General features: G+C 38.4%; 1 protein-coding gene across 1 annotated transcript; it reads right to left on the reverse strand.

The window, feature by feature from the left end:
• Positions 1–317: 317 nt before the first annotated feature.
• Positions 318–19,239, reverse strand: PWP2 (PWP2 small subunit processome component). Its single transcript, XM_082069817.1, has 21 exons — positions 19,109–19,239; positions 18,906–19,018; positions 17,975–18,069; positions 17,492–17,591; positions 16,295–16,438; positions 15,643–15,778; positions 14,959–15,179; positions 13,570–13,713; positions 12,693–12,763; positions 12,456–12,592; positions 11,196–11,344; positions 10,422–10,569; positions 9,089–9,239; positions 8,589–8,769; positions 7,454–7,601; positions 6,492–6,600; positions 5,960–6,025; positions 5,383–5,601; positions 2,873–3,023; positions 1,782–1,856; positions 318–1,611 (listed from the first exon to the last, which is right to left on the reverse strand). Exons 1-21 carry the CDS (start codon positions 19,124–19,126, stop codon positions 1,452–1,454), a joined length of 2,736 nt encoding a protein of 911 aa, XP_081925943.1. The 5' UTR covers positions 19,127–19,239; the 3' UTR covers positions 318–1,451.
• Between the last annotated feature and the right edge of the window lie 215 nt (positions 19,240–19,454).

Consider the following 19,454-nt stretch of genomic DNA (forward strand, 5'->3'; position numbering starts at 1 on the left):
AGGATCCCAAGAGGGATTCTTCTCTTCCTCCTGAGCTGTTTTGCCTATCCACCTGTGCCTCCCTTCTACCTGTGGCAGAAAGCTGACTTTGTAATGTAACACGAGGAGGTGAATGATGAGCAATTCCAAATCCCAACCTGGTATCACAGAGAGCACCTTCCGCAAGCATCACCCCAGCCCACCCAGCTACTCCTTCAACCCTCTGAGATCCTGAAACATTGGCACCACCATGAAACTGTTAGGAAGCAAGGGGGCACCAGCAACTGAAGGTATTTTAAAAGATTTTACCATAAGAAAAACAAAACTAACACTTTGCTATGTTTTACTCAAGTAGCAAGTGCATCTTTATTTTATATACTGAAATTCTATAAACTGACTGTTGTCTGCTTGTCTATTTCAGACTTTGTTTTTAATTCAGCAGTTTTTAATATTCATACCTCTCCTCTCTTCCAAGAGTGGAAAGAGACCAAAAGAACAGAATACACTGAAAAAAAAAAAAATCAATTCTGGCTCATTACGAATATTTGCAGTATCTTCATTAACAAGGCCCTTTCAACATATGGCTTGAAAGCATCACAAGCACAGATACAGTTCTTTGTGCTCAGGACCTCAGTGCTGTTGTTAACCAATTCTCATGCCAATTCACAAAAGCAAGGAAACAAAAAGTTTCCAATTTTCACATGTTAAGAAAACAAACAAGACAAGAAAGGGCTTTCATGAGAAAAAGAAACATTTGTAATATGCTCTCTTACAGTTTAAGTTACATTATTGAGTTGGCAATTTCCAAACAGATTTTTACTACATTATCTCAGATTAATTAAACCTCTGCAGAAGTATTTTTTTTTCATATTCACTTGTTTGGGGTACATCACTTATAGTCCTTGTTGAAACTTCATCAGGTTTGGAAACTACAGAGCTAAGAAAAACAGGTCCACTTATTCCTAACAGTGTTCCAGTGATATGTACGTATTAAAACCAATTAAAACAACATTTAAAACAAGTTGCGAACAGTATGTAGACCTCAAATTACGAATCATTTAAAAAGGTGTAAAAAAACATCCATCACAAAGTATGACAAGACTGCATTACAAATAATTCACAATACTTAGTGTATATACAATGCATTTTTAATAAAGAATGCATTTCCTCCAGTCATAGTTCTAACTTCATTGACACAAGAATACATTTTTGCCTTACTTGAAATCAGGAAGAATAAAAAGAAGAAATAAATGAATCAAGAAATCAATGCTGTCAAGCTGTTACAGCCAAGGGGAACACCAAATACACCATAGATGGCACTGTCTACATTTCCGTCCCTTCTGTAACTCACACATAACTCAATCCACACTATTAAAGAGAGTTAAAATATGCCACTATGAGGGCCACTCATTCTCAGTGAATACCACTGTGTAAAATTATGTCTTATGTTTTCTCCCTCCCATGAAGAGTAACTAGGAACTGAGACTGTCTTTATGAACTTCTTGCATAAGATAATCACTGTCAGAATCCAAGTCATCTTCATCTGCTGATGTTTCTTCTGCCAGACGTTTCATGCCCCGCTGTTGTGAAATGGCCAATGCATATTTAATATTATAGATATTCCATTCACAGCTGTAAAAATAAATAGCAACATGTTAGAAACAAGATTCCATTTTTCTCCTAAAATAAAAACATCTCTAGAAGACACTCTTGAAAGTTCTAATACCACACTATCATCCCCCACTTTACTCCACATTTTGTGCAGTGTTTTGATTTAAACTTATAAATATAACAATACATACAGTTTGGAAACATCTTCAAAATGACGTTGGATGCTTTTCTGAAGGAACTGAATCACAGGGAGCAGCTTCACTGACCTTGAATGAAGAAAACATGCAACTTGCAGTGCCATTTATATTTACATATAGAAATCTACAACTTTCCTATATTCTCAATATTTTAACAAGCATACATATTAACTTCTAAACATGAACATTTAAAGATAATACTAAATAAACAAAACTTTCTGCTTTTGGCTTCATCCTCAATGATTATACTTAATACAATTAATACTAATGTCAGACTGCAGCTTCAAGAGATAATTCTGCTTGCTGTAGTGATGACAGTCCTTTCCAGGGACTACAAGACTTTCTGAACAAGGAATAGTTTGTTCTAAATCATTGTTTATCAGCAACCAAAGGAGAACATTTGTTCCAGTCATTTCAGTAACTAAAACATTAATACCCAAGTTGAAGGAAGGAGTTACACAATGCACTCGGATTACCTCTCAGCCTATTTTAAAAATTGTAAATTTGTCTGGTTTTATCCACAAAAGTCCATAAACTTAATACTATGGGTGGGCTGAATAGAACTCATATGGCAGGCGTGAGTAGTTGTAAAGAACTACGCAGGAAAGCAGAATACTAACAAGCTAGAAGCGCATGCTGTAATCACAAGCTAAGTCTACAAAGTGCAGTCAGAACCTGCAAGATTATCTTTTAGTTACGTTTACTACGTATAATTGTTTAAAAACACAACTGCCAAAATCCTGTCACTCTTGAAATCTTTATGCATTTATAGAGTAAGAAAGGTATGCAGTTTCACCTGTAATATCTGAAAAATGTTTTGCAATTTATCCTCACAAATTGTATTATGCATTCAAATTCTATCATATACACTTGTTAGCAAAGAAGTTGTATCAAATTAAAACGTAAATTTTATCAGTAAACGTAAAGATGTAAATAACATTTAATAAATGTACATGCAATAAATGCAAATTAAGTAGCTTTAATAGCTGTATAAGCATCTGTCTAGAATGCCAGTAACTGTTATTTCTCAAACTGACAGCTATTTAAAAATGATTGTCAGCTTCTTAACCTTCAAAAGATCTCACCTTGTTTTCAGTTTCTGTCCATGCAGCATCAGCAACTTATGAGCCCAAATAAGATAGAACTCTAAATGACAAGATGTCTCAAACGCAGAAGCCAGGAACTCCAATAGTTTCTCCACGTACAGCTCTGGGAGTGACGAGCAGATAACATCAACTGTGCAAAAAAAGGAAAAAAAGCCCATAGACATTAGAGTTGCGTTACTCTTTGGGATGAGACACACCACAGGAAAGCATATAGGGAAGGAGAACAAAGCACCACCTTGGCAACTATTTGATATTTAATATGGTATTTCAGGGTACTGTACCACAGCCTCTAAGGAGAGAGAGAGAGTCTTTCCACTTTGAGCCTTCCAATCACTACTGTATTGAAAAGCGAGAACTCAAGTACTCTGCTCCCCAAGTTCTTCCTCCTACCAGAATACTCTCCCCACAACAACCACTTCAGAACTTTTATCTCCACCCTTTTCTCCTCTTTCTGTGTAACTAGACTTTATTGGAGTCTTGTTGATTCTGACTTCATACAATTTTCTGTATTCTGCAGAACCAGTAAGGCATAATAATCAGAGGCAATAAATGAAAAGACAGCAAAGACACCTGCTCACAGAAGAAGCGTCCAAATGCTGTTAGCAATTGCACAGCACAAAGCAGCATGATTTATAAGCATTCAAAATACCCTCACCTGTAACCATAATGATCTCATTATTTTTAATCCACTCTCAAAAATCACCAGCTCCTATTCTCTGCAGCCACCCCAACTGGCCCATGTAACATTCAACTGTGAAGGTTTCCCCTTTTAATGGAACAGGCACACATTCACTCTCTTAACAGGGGATTACAATGCCTGAAATCTCCATGCCTCATCCTCTGCTGCTGAGGTTTTGGCACCTGCCTACTTACCCAGTCTTGCTTGTGTACATGGAGTTTTGGTTAACTTCAGTAAAAGAGAACTAAATTTTGCCAGAGAGAGGCAAGCATCATTATGCCAACATAGGTACGTAAAAGATGATTTACCCTGACATGCAGAATTATAAAGCTTGCTATGATGTAAGAAAATCCTACAAGCGGCTGGCTTGCAACACATCTGATTTCAGACTTGAGCCTGTTTTGACTAGATAAAAGGAAATTCTATTTGTTACACATGAAACGCTGGAAAGAAATAAATACCTTTCACTGGGGTAACAACAGTGAGGTAAAGCTAAGAAAATACACTTTAGAGTTACTACGACAGAACTGTTAATGAAATTAAGACATTAAGTAGAATACAGTAAGTTTATTTTTAAGGCCATGTCTACCATATATAGCTAATGAATGGGCACGTTTTTTATCAAAATGCCGAAAAGGGTCCTAAAAAATAACTTCAGAGAATGTCCTCCAAAGCTGAGTGACATCATATCTGTTACTTTCTTTTTTCTATCATGTTACAGTTATGAAAGCATCTGTCTCTTCTTAGAGACAGCTTGGCAGTTTAATAATGTTTGGTTTGCGTGAACACAGCCCTGTGTAAGGACCATATTTACATTTGTTTAGAGGGATAAATTTTGTAAATACTGTAACTAAAGGAACAAAAATCATCAGAATTCCAAAGGGCTGACAGTTGCAGACTGCAAAAATTTGGAGCAATTCTAAAATAAGCCTAAATTAAGAGTGGCTGGCACAGAACTTTAGCCAGTTGAGTGCTGAACACTTCCAAGGATGAAGGCTCCACTCCCATGTCAACCTGCTGCAGGGTTTGACTAACCCCAACATAAAATTATTGGTTTTAATATTTAGTTGGAACTTCCTATGCTAAAAGAGGGCCGTTGCCTCTTGTCACATCATTGCACAACTCCAAGTCTGGTTCTGCCTTCTAACATCCTGTTAGGTACTTGGACACAGTAAAAAATATTCCCCTTCTCTTCTGAAGACTGAACAAACCCATCTCTCTTAAGCCTCTCCTCAGCTCTCGTGCACTCTGGCCCTCCAATCATTTTCCAAGCTCTCGACCAGATGCTGCAGAGTATCAATGTCCACCCTGTACTGGCAAGCCCCAAACTAGGCACAGTACTCCTGAGTGCTCAACAGAGAAGACTAGTCATTTTCCTCAAACTGCTGTCTACATCCTTGATAGTGTAGCCCAGTGTCCAGTTGATAGCCTTCACCACACAGGCCCACTGCTAACTCAGTTAAACTTGCTGTGCCCCTCTAACATCAGCTGCTTCTGAGAACTGACACCCAAAAACTTTACCTGCATATCCAGACCTGATCAAATTCCATGTTCAAATGTCACTAGATAGAGTATGCAGCAAAATTAAAATGTAAGTTAGCACGAAAAAGTCTACCTTTTTTTTTTTTTTACAAAAGACCATCCCTTCCTCTTTAGTCTTCAGCTACAGCAGAAAGTCCTTAAATATCAATGTTTAATTCCTCCACACCTCCCACTCCAGAGGAAACTCTGCCCTTTATGCTTCAACTTATTCGGCCTACAAATCTCTGCTTCAGCTAGCTCAATCAAATTTCACAGAAGATCCACTTACTTTCATTGCTAGGTACAGCCTCTACGACCTCCTGAATTAATTTTTTTTCATTCAGCTTGAAAGCCATGACGATAGCCATCATGTATTCCTTCTGATGCAGTGTTTTGTGTATATTGCCAGGTGTGATATCCATATCCAGCTCAAAAGGATCAAAAATTAACCCAGAGTCCAATGAATAAATAAGAAGACCCTCTGTGGTGGTGGCTGCCCAGCTTCGTCCTAGAAGAGAATAGCAATATTTAAGAATAAAGCTAGGTTTTCTAGGATTGAAACAGAAGAGTAACGATAAAAAGATGACTCTTTGTTGTTACAAGAAGTGGGTAAGACTGAAAACCATGTATCATTGATGGACCTATCAGCAATGACAATGCTTCTAAAAAATACTAGCAGTAAGTAACATACACTTAATTTTCCTAAATATGGCATGCACAGGAAACTAGAGTACAAAGCCAGCAGCACCGCATGATAATCTGGAGAACTCTTTTCAAGGCATTGTACTTATTACTCCTCCAATGCTCTACTCTTTCACTTGTCTTACATGGAATTAAAATATCCTGCATTAGTTGTCAATACTCACCTGTGGGAGAGAATCGCAGGCAAGTCACTCTTATTTCTGGTTTAAAGTGTCGATAACTCATGTCACCTAAAAGAGAATAAGTGATTTAACATATTAACCAAAAGTTCACAGCCTAGCTATCAATTCTAACTATGCTGTTATCATAACGCTGAAAAGTAATGTGGAACATGCCAAAACCTGGCAGAGTTAGAGACAGGGTAACTAAGGCACAGTCCATGTTCAAGAGATCTTACAGCTAAAACAAGTGGTGGGACTGAACTTTGCTCTTTGAAAATGAAATCAGGACTGCTGGGCTCCCTATCCAGGAGACCACAGTAACTCCTCTTTCCTGTTGCTTCTGCTGTGCAAAAGGACCACCACACATCAGCTGAACACTTGTGTAACAGATACCTTCAGCTGCAGAAGATTCAGGTAATTTTAACTTTAAAACTGAGCTCAACAATCCAAACTCTTATCACCTGATATTAACTCTATGCCAAAGGTTTTGATCCACATAATATTAGTAACATAACAGCAAAGCCAAAAGCCATACCTCTTTTTACTCCAGGAAGAGGAATAGCAACACCATCTTCACCTCCAGCCCCTTCATCAATCAGAGCCATGCTACCAAATTCAGTCATTTTTCTCCGATCTAAGTACTCCTAGAAAAACACGTAAGTTCCATTCACTGCACTGAATCTCCTCTCAAACACCTGTATTGATTGAAAATTCTCCATAACATTCAGGAGCTTAGTGATTACTTCTTTGCACTTTCTTCCAAAACTTTCTCCAAAGTTATGGAGAAAACTGACAATTTCACAACAGCGGGAAATAGCATCCAACTGCAGATGAGAACCAGGCTGCTTCAGTCTTAAGGCCTCAGAACAGCACACATCAGTTTAGACTGAGGTTTCACATTATTATAATGTTGTTCTACTTAAGAGATGTACCATTTCCTCAGATGTATCCCTACTCTTCCCTCCACATTCCATAATTACACTGGAAACGTTAAGAAGGGTTACTGGAATTTTTTCCTTTTGATGCTTTCTATAGCTCACTTTCAAAGGAATTTGTGTTTGGCATTATTCAGAGACTGAGTTTGTAAAGTTCAGTGATATTGTTCTGTGCCCACTATAAAATCTTTCGTTTCTTTGCTAACACAAGCAACTGATACCTGGGGAAAGTTACCTTAGTACAAAATATGGGTAACTTTAATGTTCATATTTTCTTTTCAATTTTAATTAAGTACCAACTGACTTTATGATGCTTAAGAGTTCTGCTCATTCAATACAGACACTCTGCAATCCAGTAAGACTTTAGTATGCTGTCATGAATTAATTTTCTTTTCTGAAAAATATTTCCTTAATATTCTCCTGCATGAACCCAATAAAATAAATCTGTACTTAACACAACATCGAAAAAGCACATTTAATGAGATATTACACCAAAACCAAAAGTCTTGTGAGAGGGGCAGGGTGGGGGAAATTAAAAAATCTGACTCCTGTGGTGACATACCTCCATTGCATCTAAAGAAAAGTTGCATGAGATCTCAAATTTTTTCATAAGAATCTGTTCCTTGACATTATATATACAAACAAACTTTGACAATCCACCTGCCAGAATAGACTGACCATCTGCCGAGTAACACAGAGTAGTAAAGGATCTAGTAAAGAAAAAGAGAAAGTAGTTAATTTCACTGCCACATCCAAGCTAAAAGAGTCAAGTACCACATGAAGACATATAAGAATAACCATTCCGTGGAAAACTTCATTCGCACAATACATACTTAACAGACAAAATTATTTATCACAGACAAGTACTTGGTGCTTGAAAATGAATCACAATTTAGAACTTGAACAGCTTTTTGAAGTACTTCCATAGTTCTGATTCTTAGTCACAGCTCAGTGAATGAGCTCTCAACTATGCCCTACACAACACTAAGGATGGTCAGAAGAGTCAGAGAAAAATGTGTCATGGCATGTTTTAAAGAAATGGCTGAGAGATCATCACCAAAAAAGTACTTTTTTTTTTTCTTTTTTTTTTTTCCTCTCAAAAAAGTAATTGCTTCCTTTTTTGATTTTTTTTTTTGAGGGGAAGCAATATGGGAAAAAAAAAAATAGAGGGGCCCAAGGGAAAAAAAGAAGAATGAAACATTACTTTTATATTACACTTTATGACAGCACAGAAATTCAAATTGCCTTTAAACATTACTTCACATGTGTAGTAACATGTAATAAAACCCACAGCATATCTACATTTAAAAAAAAGTAACGGTTTCTACACACTAATAGTTACATACTAGTATCCACTTAAAAATCTATCATATTTTGCCAATTAACCATTTGCCTTGAGAAGCTTAATACTATGCTGGCAACCCAAGTTTATAACTGATGAAAAAGAACAGATGCTCAGAATGATGCTGACCAGTAGCTGACCACAGCAAAAGTCAAAAAGGATCCATCCAGATGTTACGTCTGAAAGGCAGTCTTTTAAGATCCAAGGCAGTCTTTTAAGATCCAACATCAGAATCAAAATATTTGACCAGCGGACGCACTCCCAAAATCTTCACATACATACCAAATAGAAAGAAACAATTCAAAAGCAAAAGCCAGTGTGGCACCCTCTTTTTACTACAATCTCATTTACGTACTTTCCCTTAGCTGATTGCTTGGCCGTTATTTTATCGAGCTCCTTCCTTCCCATCTGAAGGTCGTGCCTTCCCTCAATTGAGCCAGTCTGCACTGCATTTTCATGATCCCAAAATGTTATCTGTCCATTCAAAGCAGCAACTGCAAGCTCCTTGCCATCAGGACGGAAAGCAACAACAAGAACTGCAAATCATTTAATTAACAGTTAAAAAAGTCAGATATTTTTCTAAGAAAATACTCTGTATTTTTCTAGGAGCTTATCTCGACTACCAGAAAATGTTTAAGAGAAACAAGTATGACCGTAGTTTTTCTCTTGACAACATAGCTAATTATAAAGCTAGAGATAGTATTAAATCAAAAACATTTCTTGCACTGGTAACTACATGCTACAGAGAACTACCTCAACTTTTGGATTTCATTACCAAGAATAAGTCTGCCTGTATTTGATATGTTCTGCTTTTGATAACATTCTTATATTTATATAAGATGAAATAAAGGTTACCATCTGAGTTCAATATTAGCGTCTCCTTAGTTCTCCAGCTGTCTAACATATCCCATAACTTGACAGTTTTATCCCAAGAGGCACTAGCTAGAACACACTTCATTGGGTTGAAGGACAAACTGCTGATGGGACCCTCATGACCTGATAAGACCTAATAAAAGAAAAAAAGGTAACATGGAATTGGGTGTAAGAAACTGAAATTCATGTAGTCTGCATTCAATAAACCCTAAATATAGCAACGAAACCACACCTAACTTGTCAACAAATGCTTGTGGTGACTTCCGAACATGTGGCATGATACATACCAGTGATTCTCAATGTTTTATTTTCAGAAGTTTTTAAAAAAATTCAATGAAGTGCCACCACTGCACAGGAATCTATAACCACTTTTATGCACACACAGTCTCTTTAGAGACCACAACTTAGGAATAAGGTGTGCTTGTTTTTCGCCCTCTTATCAGAACAATCAGACCAACTGTGAAAAAGCAAGTCGCTGCTCTGATAATTCAGTGCGTCCTGCAGCTGAAAAAATTTAAGAAAAAAAACTAATAGAAACTGTGAATAAGAATAATACAGATTTTTATAGCATGGAGCTTCTACTCTTATAAGAAAACAAGGCAAGACACTGAACTTCAAAGTCTGGAGATCCACTCAAGTATATGCTGAGTTACTATAGTGATCTGCATTCAACAGCTACACCAAATTAAATACTGAGTTCATCTACTTGTCCAAGATGTAAAATAATACTTAAAAACTGAAAACAGCAAACCAGTTTGTTTTGTTCAGAAGTATCATGTCCCTCCTTTATTACACCTACTCTGAAGAGAATGCATGTAAAACTAGCAGCAAGACAGTGAGGATTTAACTTAATAGTTTTCTCACTCTAGACAATAAAAACCTTCTACACAGGAAATTGTGTCGCTGCTCTGCTACAGCCAAGGTGTCCACAAGATCTATGACAATCTTAGGACAGCACCTATAATTTCTTCATTACTTGCAGAAAATACCTAGAAAATAACATATCTGAGCAACTACTGGAGGAAAGGCTCTCAAGTCCAGTGTTAGCTGAGCAATACTGGTGTTACTTCATCAGCTAGAAAGAGCTCACTACTCAAAAATTCTAAAAACTATTTTCCACACAAATCCAGGATAGCCTCCATACGATAAATCAAAAATTGCTGAGTAACATCGTGTAGCTCCAGTTATTAAATATAAATACAACAAAACATGTCATCTTGTATTAAAGCCTTCCAACTAATCCCAAAGTTACTTGGTCTCATCGCAATCTATACTATGTGTTAAATTCAAGCTCTCCAACATTGTAGATCCTTACATCTAGCAGCCTCCCACTCTGCATTGACCAGATGAATATTTCAAAGGAATCCTGGGAACCAGCCGACACAATCTCACCACTGGAGTCCACAGCTAAACAAGAGAACTGAGTTGGTCGTGGAGATGTGAAGGTGCGGAAATTCCGGTATCTGTTGTAAATGTGAAAATAAACTATGAGAAGATTTCAGGTAGATTTAAACGTGTTTTATGAACATATTTTAAAAGGATTTCATTTTACTTATAGTCTTTCAAGCTATCTACAGAAAAAATATTCTTTGTATAAAATTAGATGCAATGCCTCAACATGATTCCAAGATTCAAAAAAGCTATTAGTAACTCTGAAGAAATAAAAGCCGATAATACTCAAACCGAAGAGTTTTCAATTACATAGCCTGTGTCCATTCCTCAGAAAACACAGGCTTATTTCCACATCCAGTTCAGTACACAGTTGTACTATAATGGCTTGATCACTAAAACTACGACAATTGTTCCATTAGTAACATGCCTTCTCCCCATTTGAGTAACAAAGACAGACAACGATCTTTCTGTATTTCCACCTTCTCCATGTTCTTCCTGAATTTTCTTCACAAAACTGGATGGAGTGACATGATTCCTAATGCCTATCTAAATTTGAATCAAAGGCTGATCCAAAAAGCAATAAAGCAATACTCACATTTATGCAACTTCAACTTGAAACAAGCAACCAGCAGTTCACTGTATTTTGAGGGTAAAAGCTGAAGATTAAATGAGACACAAAAGCTTTATAAGGAGTTACCTGTGTAGATCATAGGCACGCACGGTTCCATCTTGGGAAGCACTCAATACAACATAACCATTGGAAGTAAAAGTTACAGCAGTTACACCACTGGTATGTTCTGTAAAAGTGACAAAACAAAAGCTACTAGAAGTGTTCCACACTTTCACCTGCAAGAGAGACAAGAAAAGCTTCTTAGAATCTTCATCATCAGTTCAGAGAGAAAGTAAGGCTAAGGCAGCAGAAGGGTAAAGAAAAGTTAGTCCTAAAACTCCGCAATAGCATAAAGGAGTTTCAGTACCATCAGTAAGGAATTCTGTGCAAGGAAGACAAACAGGTCCACAGTTTATCATTCAAACCCTACAGACATGTATACAACATGAAAATCTAAGTTGAGACAGACAAAAAAAATAAAACAAAGTAATTTTCAAGGAAAGCTATAGCACTTGTCTGAGTATCTCAGGCTTCCAAGCTTTGGACTGTCCACTGATAAGTGTAAAATGCCAAAACAACTGTGAAGCCATTCAAGAAGTTATAATTGAGATTCTACTTCAATCTTTTTTTCAAAAATGTTATGCATTTAGCTATCTGCAGTTTGAGACTTTTGGGGTTTGGCCAATTTTAAATCTGAATGGCAGAAACCATGAATTGGCAGGTCTTCTTTCTGACATTCAGAAGTCTTGACAGTAAACAAGACATTATCTTTGTACCATTTATGTGCCAAGAGATTGTGGGATTAGTCCACAAAACACATTTAAAAAAAAAGTATATGTACATGCAGCTTACCAATTCAATACAAATCAACCATGAGAAGCTAATTTTTGTTTTAAATAGCAAGCTTCTGCAATAGCACATTTCAGAAAATCCTCTTTAGGAATTGCACTATTATAAATTAATTGAAATTAATTTTACATCAAAACCAGTTATTAAAAGGGCATGAATTTACTGACATTCATTCCAAAGTATCATGGAACCATTACAAGAATACATAAATACTTGATCAATTAGATTTTTTTGTGTTTATGGTGACTGCAACTATTAATAAATAAAAAATCATCTGCTAAAAAGCACAAGTGACACAATTTGCAGACGATACAAATAATAGTAAATCAAAGTATATACATGCTCTAGAGAAAAAAAATTATGTGAGGCCAAAAATTTATGAATATTAAGAAAAAGATTAGTTACAGTAACAGAGCTTTCAACATAAAATGGAAATTCAAGCTGCTTACTATGTTATTAAGACTCAAGTTCACATTTCAGTGATACTGCTTCACTTACTTTTCCATCCTCCCCTCCAGTTACTATGTACTGTCCATCTGGAGAATACGCTAATGAAACCATGCTGTTGAAATGTCCTTGCTGCTTCAGCACATAGGACTCACTTTGCCATTCCCACACAAGGAGCTGACCCAAACCTATGAACACCGGAGAAGAATTAACCAGAATTACAAATACAATGACAAAACCCCGCAAATGCAAGCCACAAAACACATGCAAACCAAAAATTTTACAAACCTGAACATCCAAAGGCAATCCAGTCACCAGTACAGTTGATAGAAATAGAAGCTATCCTTTGGTCTGAAATACTGAAATAAAAGATTTATCCAATAAACAAACGTGTTTTCATGCCCTGTGTGATAGAACTTCAAATCTAAGGTTTATTTCCTCTGCTCAAGCAAGTTTGATTACTTTACTGAATTTCTGTACCACTGTAACATCAGGAGCAGCATACGTGTTCTTCCCTTTATTGTAGTCAAAAATGTCAGACAACACTACCTTTTTTGGAATGAAGACAGAGTATCTACATGCCAAAGACATATTTGCCAGCACAGAGTAAAACTTCCCACATTCAAGAAAGAATATATATATATATTTTTTTTTTGTACAGGGAGATTATGCATTCTTTAGATAGCATCATACAACAATGGAAAACAATTATGGTTTTATTTTTCAACTTAGTGACAATTTACAGATAAATTTACACATACAGAACATTTTTTTTCAGATACTATTGTTATTTTCTACAAAGAAACTGACAACATTAAATCCAAAGCATTGAAGAAATCTATAGCAAACAACTAACTATTCAAGAGTTACTCATTCAGACCTCATTTTTCCACAATAAGCTATGGAACAGAATTGTATAATATTTTAAGTCTCTGATTCTGCCTCTCCAGAAATCACAACACTAAATAGATACTCATGTTTAAGATTTTTGTGCTCTGGTTATTCATCCCTCACTACTAAATGTGGTGTTTTCTCAGACAAACAAACAAACAAAAGAACCCTCAAAAAAAACCCCACAAAAAAAACACACGCACAACCCCCCCCGCCCCATGTTCCCCCCAGCCCCCAACCAAACCCCAAAACCAACCACAATCCCATACTTCACCTCAAGGAGTGGATCAGATTGAAATCTGGAAGCTCGTGGAGGTGAAAGATTCCCGAGGCAAAACCAGTGACTAAAAGGTGAGTTTTCTTGTGATAAGCTGCAGATGTTAAGTTGTTAAAATCTCCTTCTTTATTGAAAAAATACCTGGCAAAGAAATAAGAAAAAAGCAAACAATGTGAAAGAAAAGTGTGCTGTTATATTTGTATTTCAATATAGGTAGGCCAAATATTTTGATCAAGGTATCCCACAATAAAACTAGAAATTTCAAGGAATTGCTAAATATATGTAGCTAGTGAAAGCTAATTCTCTTATTTTCCTCAATGTTTACAGCTGCTACAGTGATCTGATTATCAGAAGTAACACCCGATCACATGCAATGAAAGGGACTAAAAGTTAACCTCAGAGGAATTGCACTGTGCATTTCCTTTTTAATCATCTGATGCCAATAAGGGGACCTATGAATTTGCTGATTATCCTTTCATATGCGAGTCCTCTTATAGAGGAAGGAAGTGAAGCAATATTCTTAAATACTATACACCTGGTGAAGAAGGTTTTCTCAGTTTCTTTGTAGCTATCTCTCTTACTGGAATTAAACAGATAAGCACCACATGATGGTCAAACAAAAGAGCATCTGAACATTATCCAACAGTTGTACAGCCAAATGCCTTCAGTCTGGAAGTGACGTTCCCTGAGGCTAATTCCAACCTGTGCTGGGGCAGGGCACTTAACTTTATCCTTTCTTTACAGTCAGAGAGACTGAGAATAGAAGACTGATGTCAGGCATTCCCAGCTAGCCTCTACATGCATCTTGTCTCTCCCTCACTTTACTGACCCGAGAGATTGCCTATGAACTTTATTCTTCTTCAAGAAAAGCCAAATGCTGTGACTATCTGAAAACTGGATTATTCTTTGTAAGCCATGACTCCTTTGATGTAGACAGATAGGGAGATCATTCAGGAAGCCATCTCCAAGCAGTTTATCAAAAAGGCTGATGAACTATCTTTATCAAACATTACTGTCATATCTTCAAGTCAGCCAGTCTCTTCTTGCAAGAACTAAAGGCCTCTATGCTCCGAGGACACCATACTAAAGATCTCCTTACACTTTTTTGAGTTTCAAACACTAGAACATACATCGTAAGTCATTTTTTCTTAGGTTACTAAAATTATGCTGACTTGTTGTTCTGAAGCTGCAGGGTATTGCCCTTCATATAGTCAAGATAAGGCAAACAGGTGTTCTACTGAAACTATTTAAAATGGGATCTATAGTAAATTACTAAATCCTGGGCAGAGTTTTGTATTGCTCTGAATAAGTGATGAAGGGTGAAGAAAGCCAAATACAGAAAATCCTTATTATACTGCCATATTTGAAAAACTGAAAATCACTTACTTTGCAACACGTGAATACTTGACCTTACATCTAGTCTCTTGTTCATTTGGATTGGCTTTGCCATGAATTTCTTCACCCTTCGGCTCTTCAAGAAACTCCTCATCATTTTCTTCTGCATTCTTTTCTCTAGTTGCATCTTTAGGGGGCATGGGCTTCAAACCATCGAGCTCTGTATCACACTGCCACACACAGAGCGCTGCATCCTGGCTAATTGTGTACAGCTAGAATACAAACACACAAATGTATGATTATCGTGTAATACCTATGTTTTGTACTCTGCTGTCCTGTTATGAATATAGAGTTGCAGAGGGATTAAGCAAGTCTGCACTCTATCATTAGAATAATATATTACTCAGTAATTACTGGTAATTTACTTTACTTGCCCTCATGTAATTTTTAAAAAGGCAACTGGATTATCATTTAGAATTATTTTTTCATATTTAAAATTACAACTTTTTTGTGGAGCAATTTTAAATAATTTACTATCCTTCTAATGTTTACTTCTTCAAATGTTCACAGCATCCTAAGCTCCCGATCACAGCAGAGGAGTCGAGAAACATGTCATTTACGTATTTTCTAAATTCTGAGACATTATCAAAATAGTCAGCATCACTACCTACAGATAAGACTCTGCTTCAACTATTTTAATGTTAAAATTCAAGAATGTTGTGTGATTATACATACATCTAGACTGTTCTCTTCAAAAAAGCAGGCTACTATTATATCCTTATGCCCTCCAAGTGAATAGTAGATCAAGTTTGCCCAGCGTTCTGCTCCAAACACCCATGTAGACGTGTCCTTGCTCCCTACCGCAAAACATCTACAAAAGAAAAGGTAATTTGAATTAGAACACCGGTTTGCGAAACTCTTCACAGGGTGTAGAACATTCTGAATGGGAAGATGCCAGTCACCACTCTAAAAGTAGTTTGCGAAACTCTTCACAGGGTGTAGAACATTCTGAATGGGAAGATGCCAGTCACCACTCTAAAAGTAATTTTACACACAACAGAGTTGTAAACTGCAGCTGGCAACTCTAGCAAAGATAGATGGGATTAAATACATTCAAAAGGTCAAGCACTGTTCACATTTCTAAGCTATGTTCCTTTTACAGATAACTAGGTTATTTTCAAGCAAGAATACATTGTTGACCCCTAAAACTCGCATATGTTTTTACTTTCTGGTCTGCCTAATAATAATATTTTTCAATTCAAGACAGAATGAGAAACAGAAGAGCCAAAATGAATTTTTAAAGCAAGTATAACACTTTAGAGCAAAGATAACAGACTATAACATGCATACAAATGTGAGCAGGTAGACAGTGCTTTAAACGACTCACTTGGAATCATCAGTCCAGTCGATACAGGTTGTTTCATCATATGGACCATAGTAAGTTTTGTCTAGAACAAATGCATTAAATTCTCGTTTCTTCCCAGGAGCATGGTACATAAGAGCAACATTGTCTTTTGTAATTACAAATTTCCTGTCATGTGGGGGGGGATAAAAAAGCATAATTGCATACAAAGCTTTTAAACAATTGTTCAGTACAGTCTGCAATACAACAAAACAAGGTTAAACAGGTTTCTGTGTTACTGAAGTGATAAATATGGACTGGTTTTGAACTAAAAAAAACCATCATTTGCAGATTCATATTATCCCATGATTTCATGAGTGCAGTTATATATTACACATTATAAGTCAGAAAACTGACAATAAATATAATTTAGGTTGAATACTGAAATATTTATTCTCTAGTTCTCAAAAAGGAAGGAAAAGTTCAAACATTCAAAACAGGATAGTCTATTAAAACCTCTCTTCACCTTCATATATTGGCCACTTTCACAAACAAAAAGCATCTGCATCCCTGTTACACGTATCCTGTAATCTGGTTCTGTTGCCAGTATAATTCCCTAATACGTAACTGTGACTCCAACTTCCAAACAAAAACTCATGAATGATCACTTTAAGTCAATCCAACTGAGAAATTCTGCCAAAAGAGGAGCTCTGTACTTTTTCCTCTTTTCTGATGCTTCTAAAATTTAAGTCGTCACACTGTGAATTTGTAACCACACAGTTAAAATATAAAGGACGTGAAAGGAAACATTAGATTCAGGGAACTGCCTCTTTCAGTAACACAGTTGTCTTAGACTAACCTAAGTCAGCAGTGAAACTACACCGCCATGAGTGCCATGACACAACTCTGCAGCACTGATTGTAACCCCCCTGGGCTCTTTCACCTGACCCACAACATATAAGAACATTAAGCCCTACAGTAAGTCTGTGTTTCTAAGAGTTCCACCACAGAGAGACAACATCTGTGAAAGGCAACTTTCCAGACAGTACTTGTTTCCAAGGCTTTGCTTTTCTCTTTACTTCCCCTCTCAACTTTATCTATAAAGTGACTGATCAGCTCAAAATCCCCCCTATGTTAATCAATAGGTATCATCCCAAAATTGGTCAGAATGTCTTAATAATTACAGCTAATTTGTGTGGTACTTTATTTTGTTTTGTTCTAAAGCATGCACATTTTACTTACTTGCCATCAGGGGAAAAGCTGATACTGTGAACTGGCTTGTGAAAATAAAAGCGATGTATCACACATTTACCAATCAAACTGACAAGCAAGGCAGCTCCCTCTGTAAGGGCAGAAAAAAAAAGGATGGATCACCTAAATAATGGAGTTTCCAAAGAACTCAAAACCCCAGCAAGTTTAGTTTCTTTCTATAAAAGAGGGGGTTGGGAAAAAATACCTCCTCAGAAACTTTTCAGTATAGTGTGCTTAATGTTACTAAGAATAAAAATACAATCAAAATTACAAGTCACTTTCTAAATTCTGTAAATAAATTGTTCTTAAGTTCTGCAAAGAAAAACACCTTCCCCTGAAATTCTAGAATAATTTTCAAAGTAGAGCAGTTCAAACTGGTGTTAAGGCTGAATGCCCAGCAACAGAGACTTTCCTCTTCAGGCTGTATTTTTATTTCGTTGTTCTATAAAACAAACGCCTCCTATATGAAAGTACCTTCATCAATTAGTATGGCAAGCCTTCCATCTGGAGAGAGCCCCACGCACACAATATTAAGCCGTGTAGCCAATGGCAATGTCTCACATTTATTACTGCAAGAAAAACAAACAAAACCAAAGAACAATCAACTGGATACAAGGATGCAGAAATAACAGTCATCTTTGGTATCAATGAAATATAGTTTGAAACCTATGTTAAAGCCACTGAATCAACTTAGATGTAGAACCCCTATGACCTTCAACTGCCACAATCGCACAAACACCAGCTATGTCAGACATGGGCTCCTGACCAGCATCCTGGCACAATCAGCATCAATCACAACTCTGGCCCACAGGAAAAGGCAGGTGACAGTCCAGGCTTTGCCATATACGAGAGAGACAGCACAAGACAGCACCACACAAAGAAACCACATGACTAAATCAAAGGCAAGACACACTTTTCCCCTTCTCTATTTGTTTCTAAACCACCCCTTTACATACCTCTTATGCTATTCTGCTCGTGGACTGATGTACACAAAATCTGCACTGTGCAACACCTCAAGCGTTACTCTACTAGGTAGGCTTCTACCTTTTAAGGCTAAGCCAGAAGCTCCTCAGGCCATTTTGGGAAGGCAAACCACCCTCGGGAGCCCCAGCCGCCGCCAGCTGCACCCCCACAGGGAGCTCGCCCGTCCACGCAGGGGCCGGGCGTGCAGGGAGCGCCGTTCCCCCCACACGCGACGGGCAACGCGGCCTCGGCCGCTACCCCTGGGTCGGGCTCCACAACCTCCCGCGAGTTCTATTCCCCACTCCCTAAAAACGTGCTGGCAGTACCAGGCCCTTTCCCCTCACCCCCCACCGGCCTGGGCCAGGGCCGGCGGAGCGCTAGGCCGGCGGGCCTGCGGGGCACCGAGCGGGGAAGGAGGAGGCAGAGGCCGGGGCCCACGTACTTTTTCAGGTCGAAGACGGAGATCCTGTTCCCGACGGGGCTGATGAGGGAGCTGCCATCGCGGGTGAAGCTGAGGTTCCCGCGGCGGTACACGGTGCCCAGCAGGCCGGAGAACTGCGCGGGGAGCAGAAGGGGTGGTTAAAGGAGCGGGGAGAGACAAGCGGGGAACACGTCCCGCGCGGGCGGCCGCCGCCGGGGACTCACCCGGTACGCGAACTTCATGGCGGCGGCGGCGGCTGGCCCACGTGGGGAGCGCGTGGAGCCGCTACCGGTACGCGTCGCCCCGAAACAGCGACAGCACAGGGGCGGCCGCACAGCGACAGGAAGGGGGCGGTGGCAGCTTCCCGCCAGGGGCGTGGCCGGGCCGGGGGCGTGTCCGCTGGTGCCACGGGGCGGGGACGGCGCGGTGTTGGCGTTCTAAGGTGGAAGGTGGAAAGCGCTTCCCTGACAGAGGGACCCCACGATTGAGCCCGTTCGGAGTTAATTAGTTTCCGCTGCTCCGCATGCGACCCGTGGCACAGGCCGTGCGGTCACCCGGGCCCCGCAACTG

Source organism: Streptopelia decaocto (assembly GCF_964273445.1).
Source record: "Streptopelia decaocto genome assembly, chromosome: 1".
In the NCBI taxonomy this organism is placed as follows: Eukaryota; Metazoa; Chordata; class Aves; order Columbiformes; family Columbidae; genus Streptopelia; species Streptopelia decaocto.

Excerpts from the sequence above, each read along its gene's own strand:
- PWP2 (XM_082069817.1), bottom strand. Across the intron at positions 15,779-16,294 it reads GACTGGACTGATGATTCCAA|ATGTTTTGCGGTAGGGAGCA; the intron begins GTGAGTCGTTTA and ends TTTCTTTTGTAG. Across the intron at positions 11,345-12,455 it reads CTGGAGGGGAGGATGGAAAA|GTGAAAGTGTGGAACACTTC; the intron begins GTAAGTGAAGCA and ends TCTCTCTTGCAG.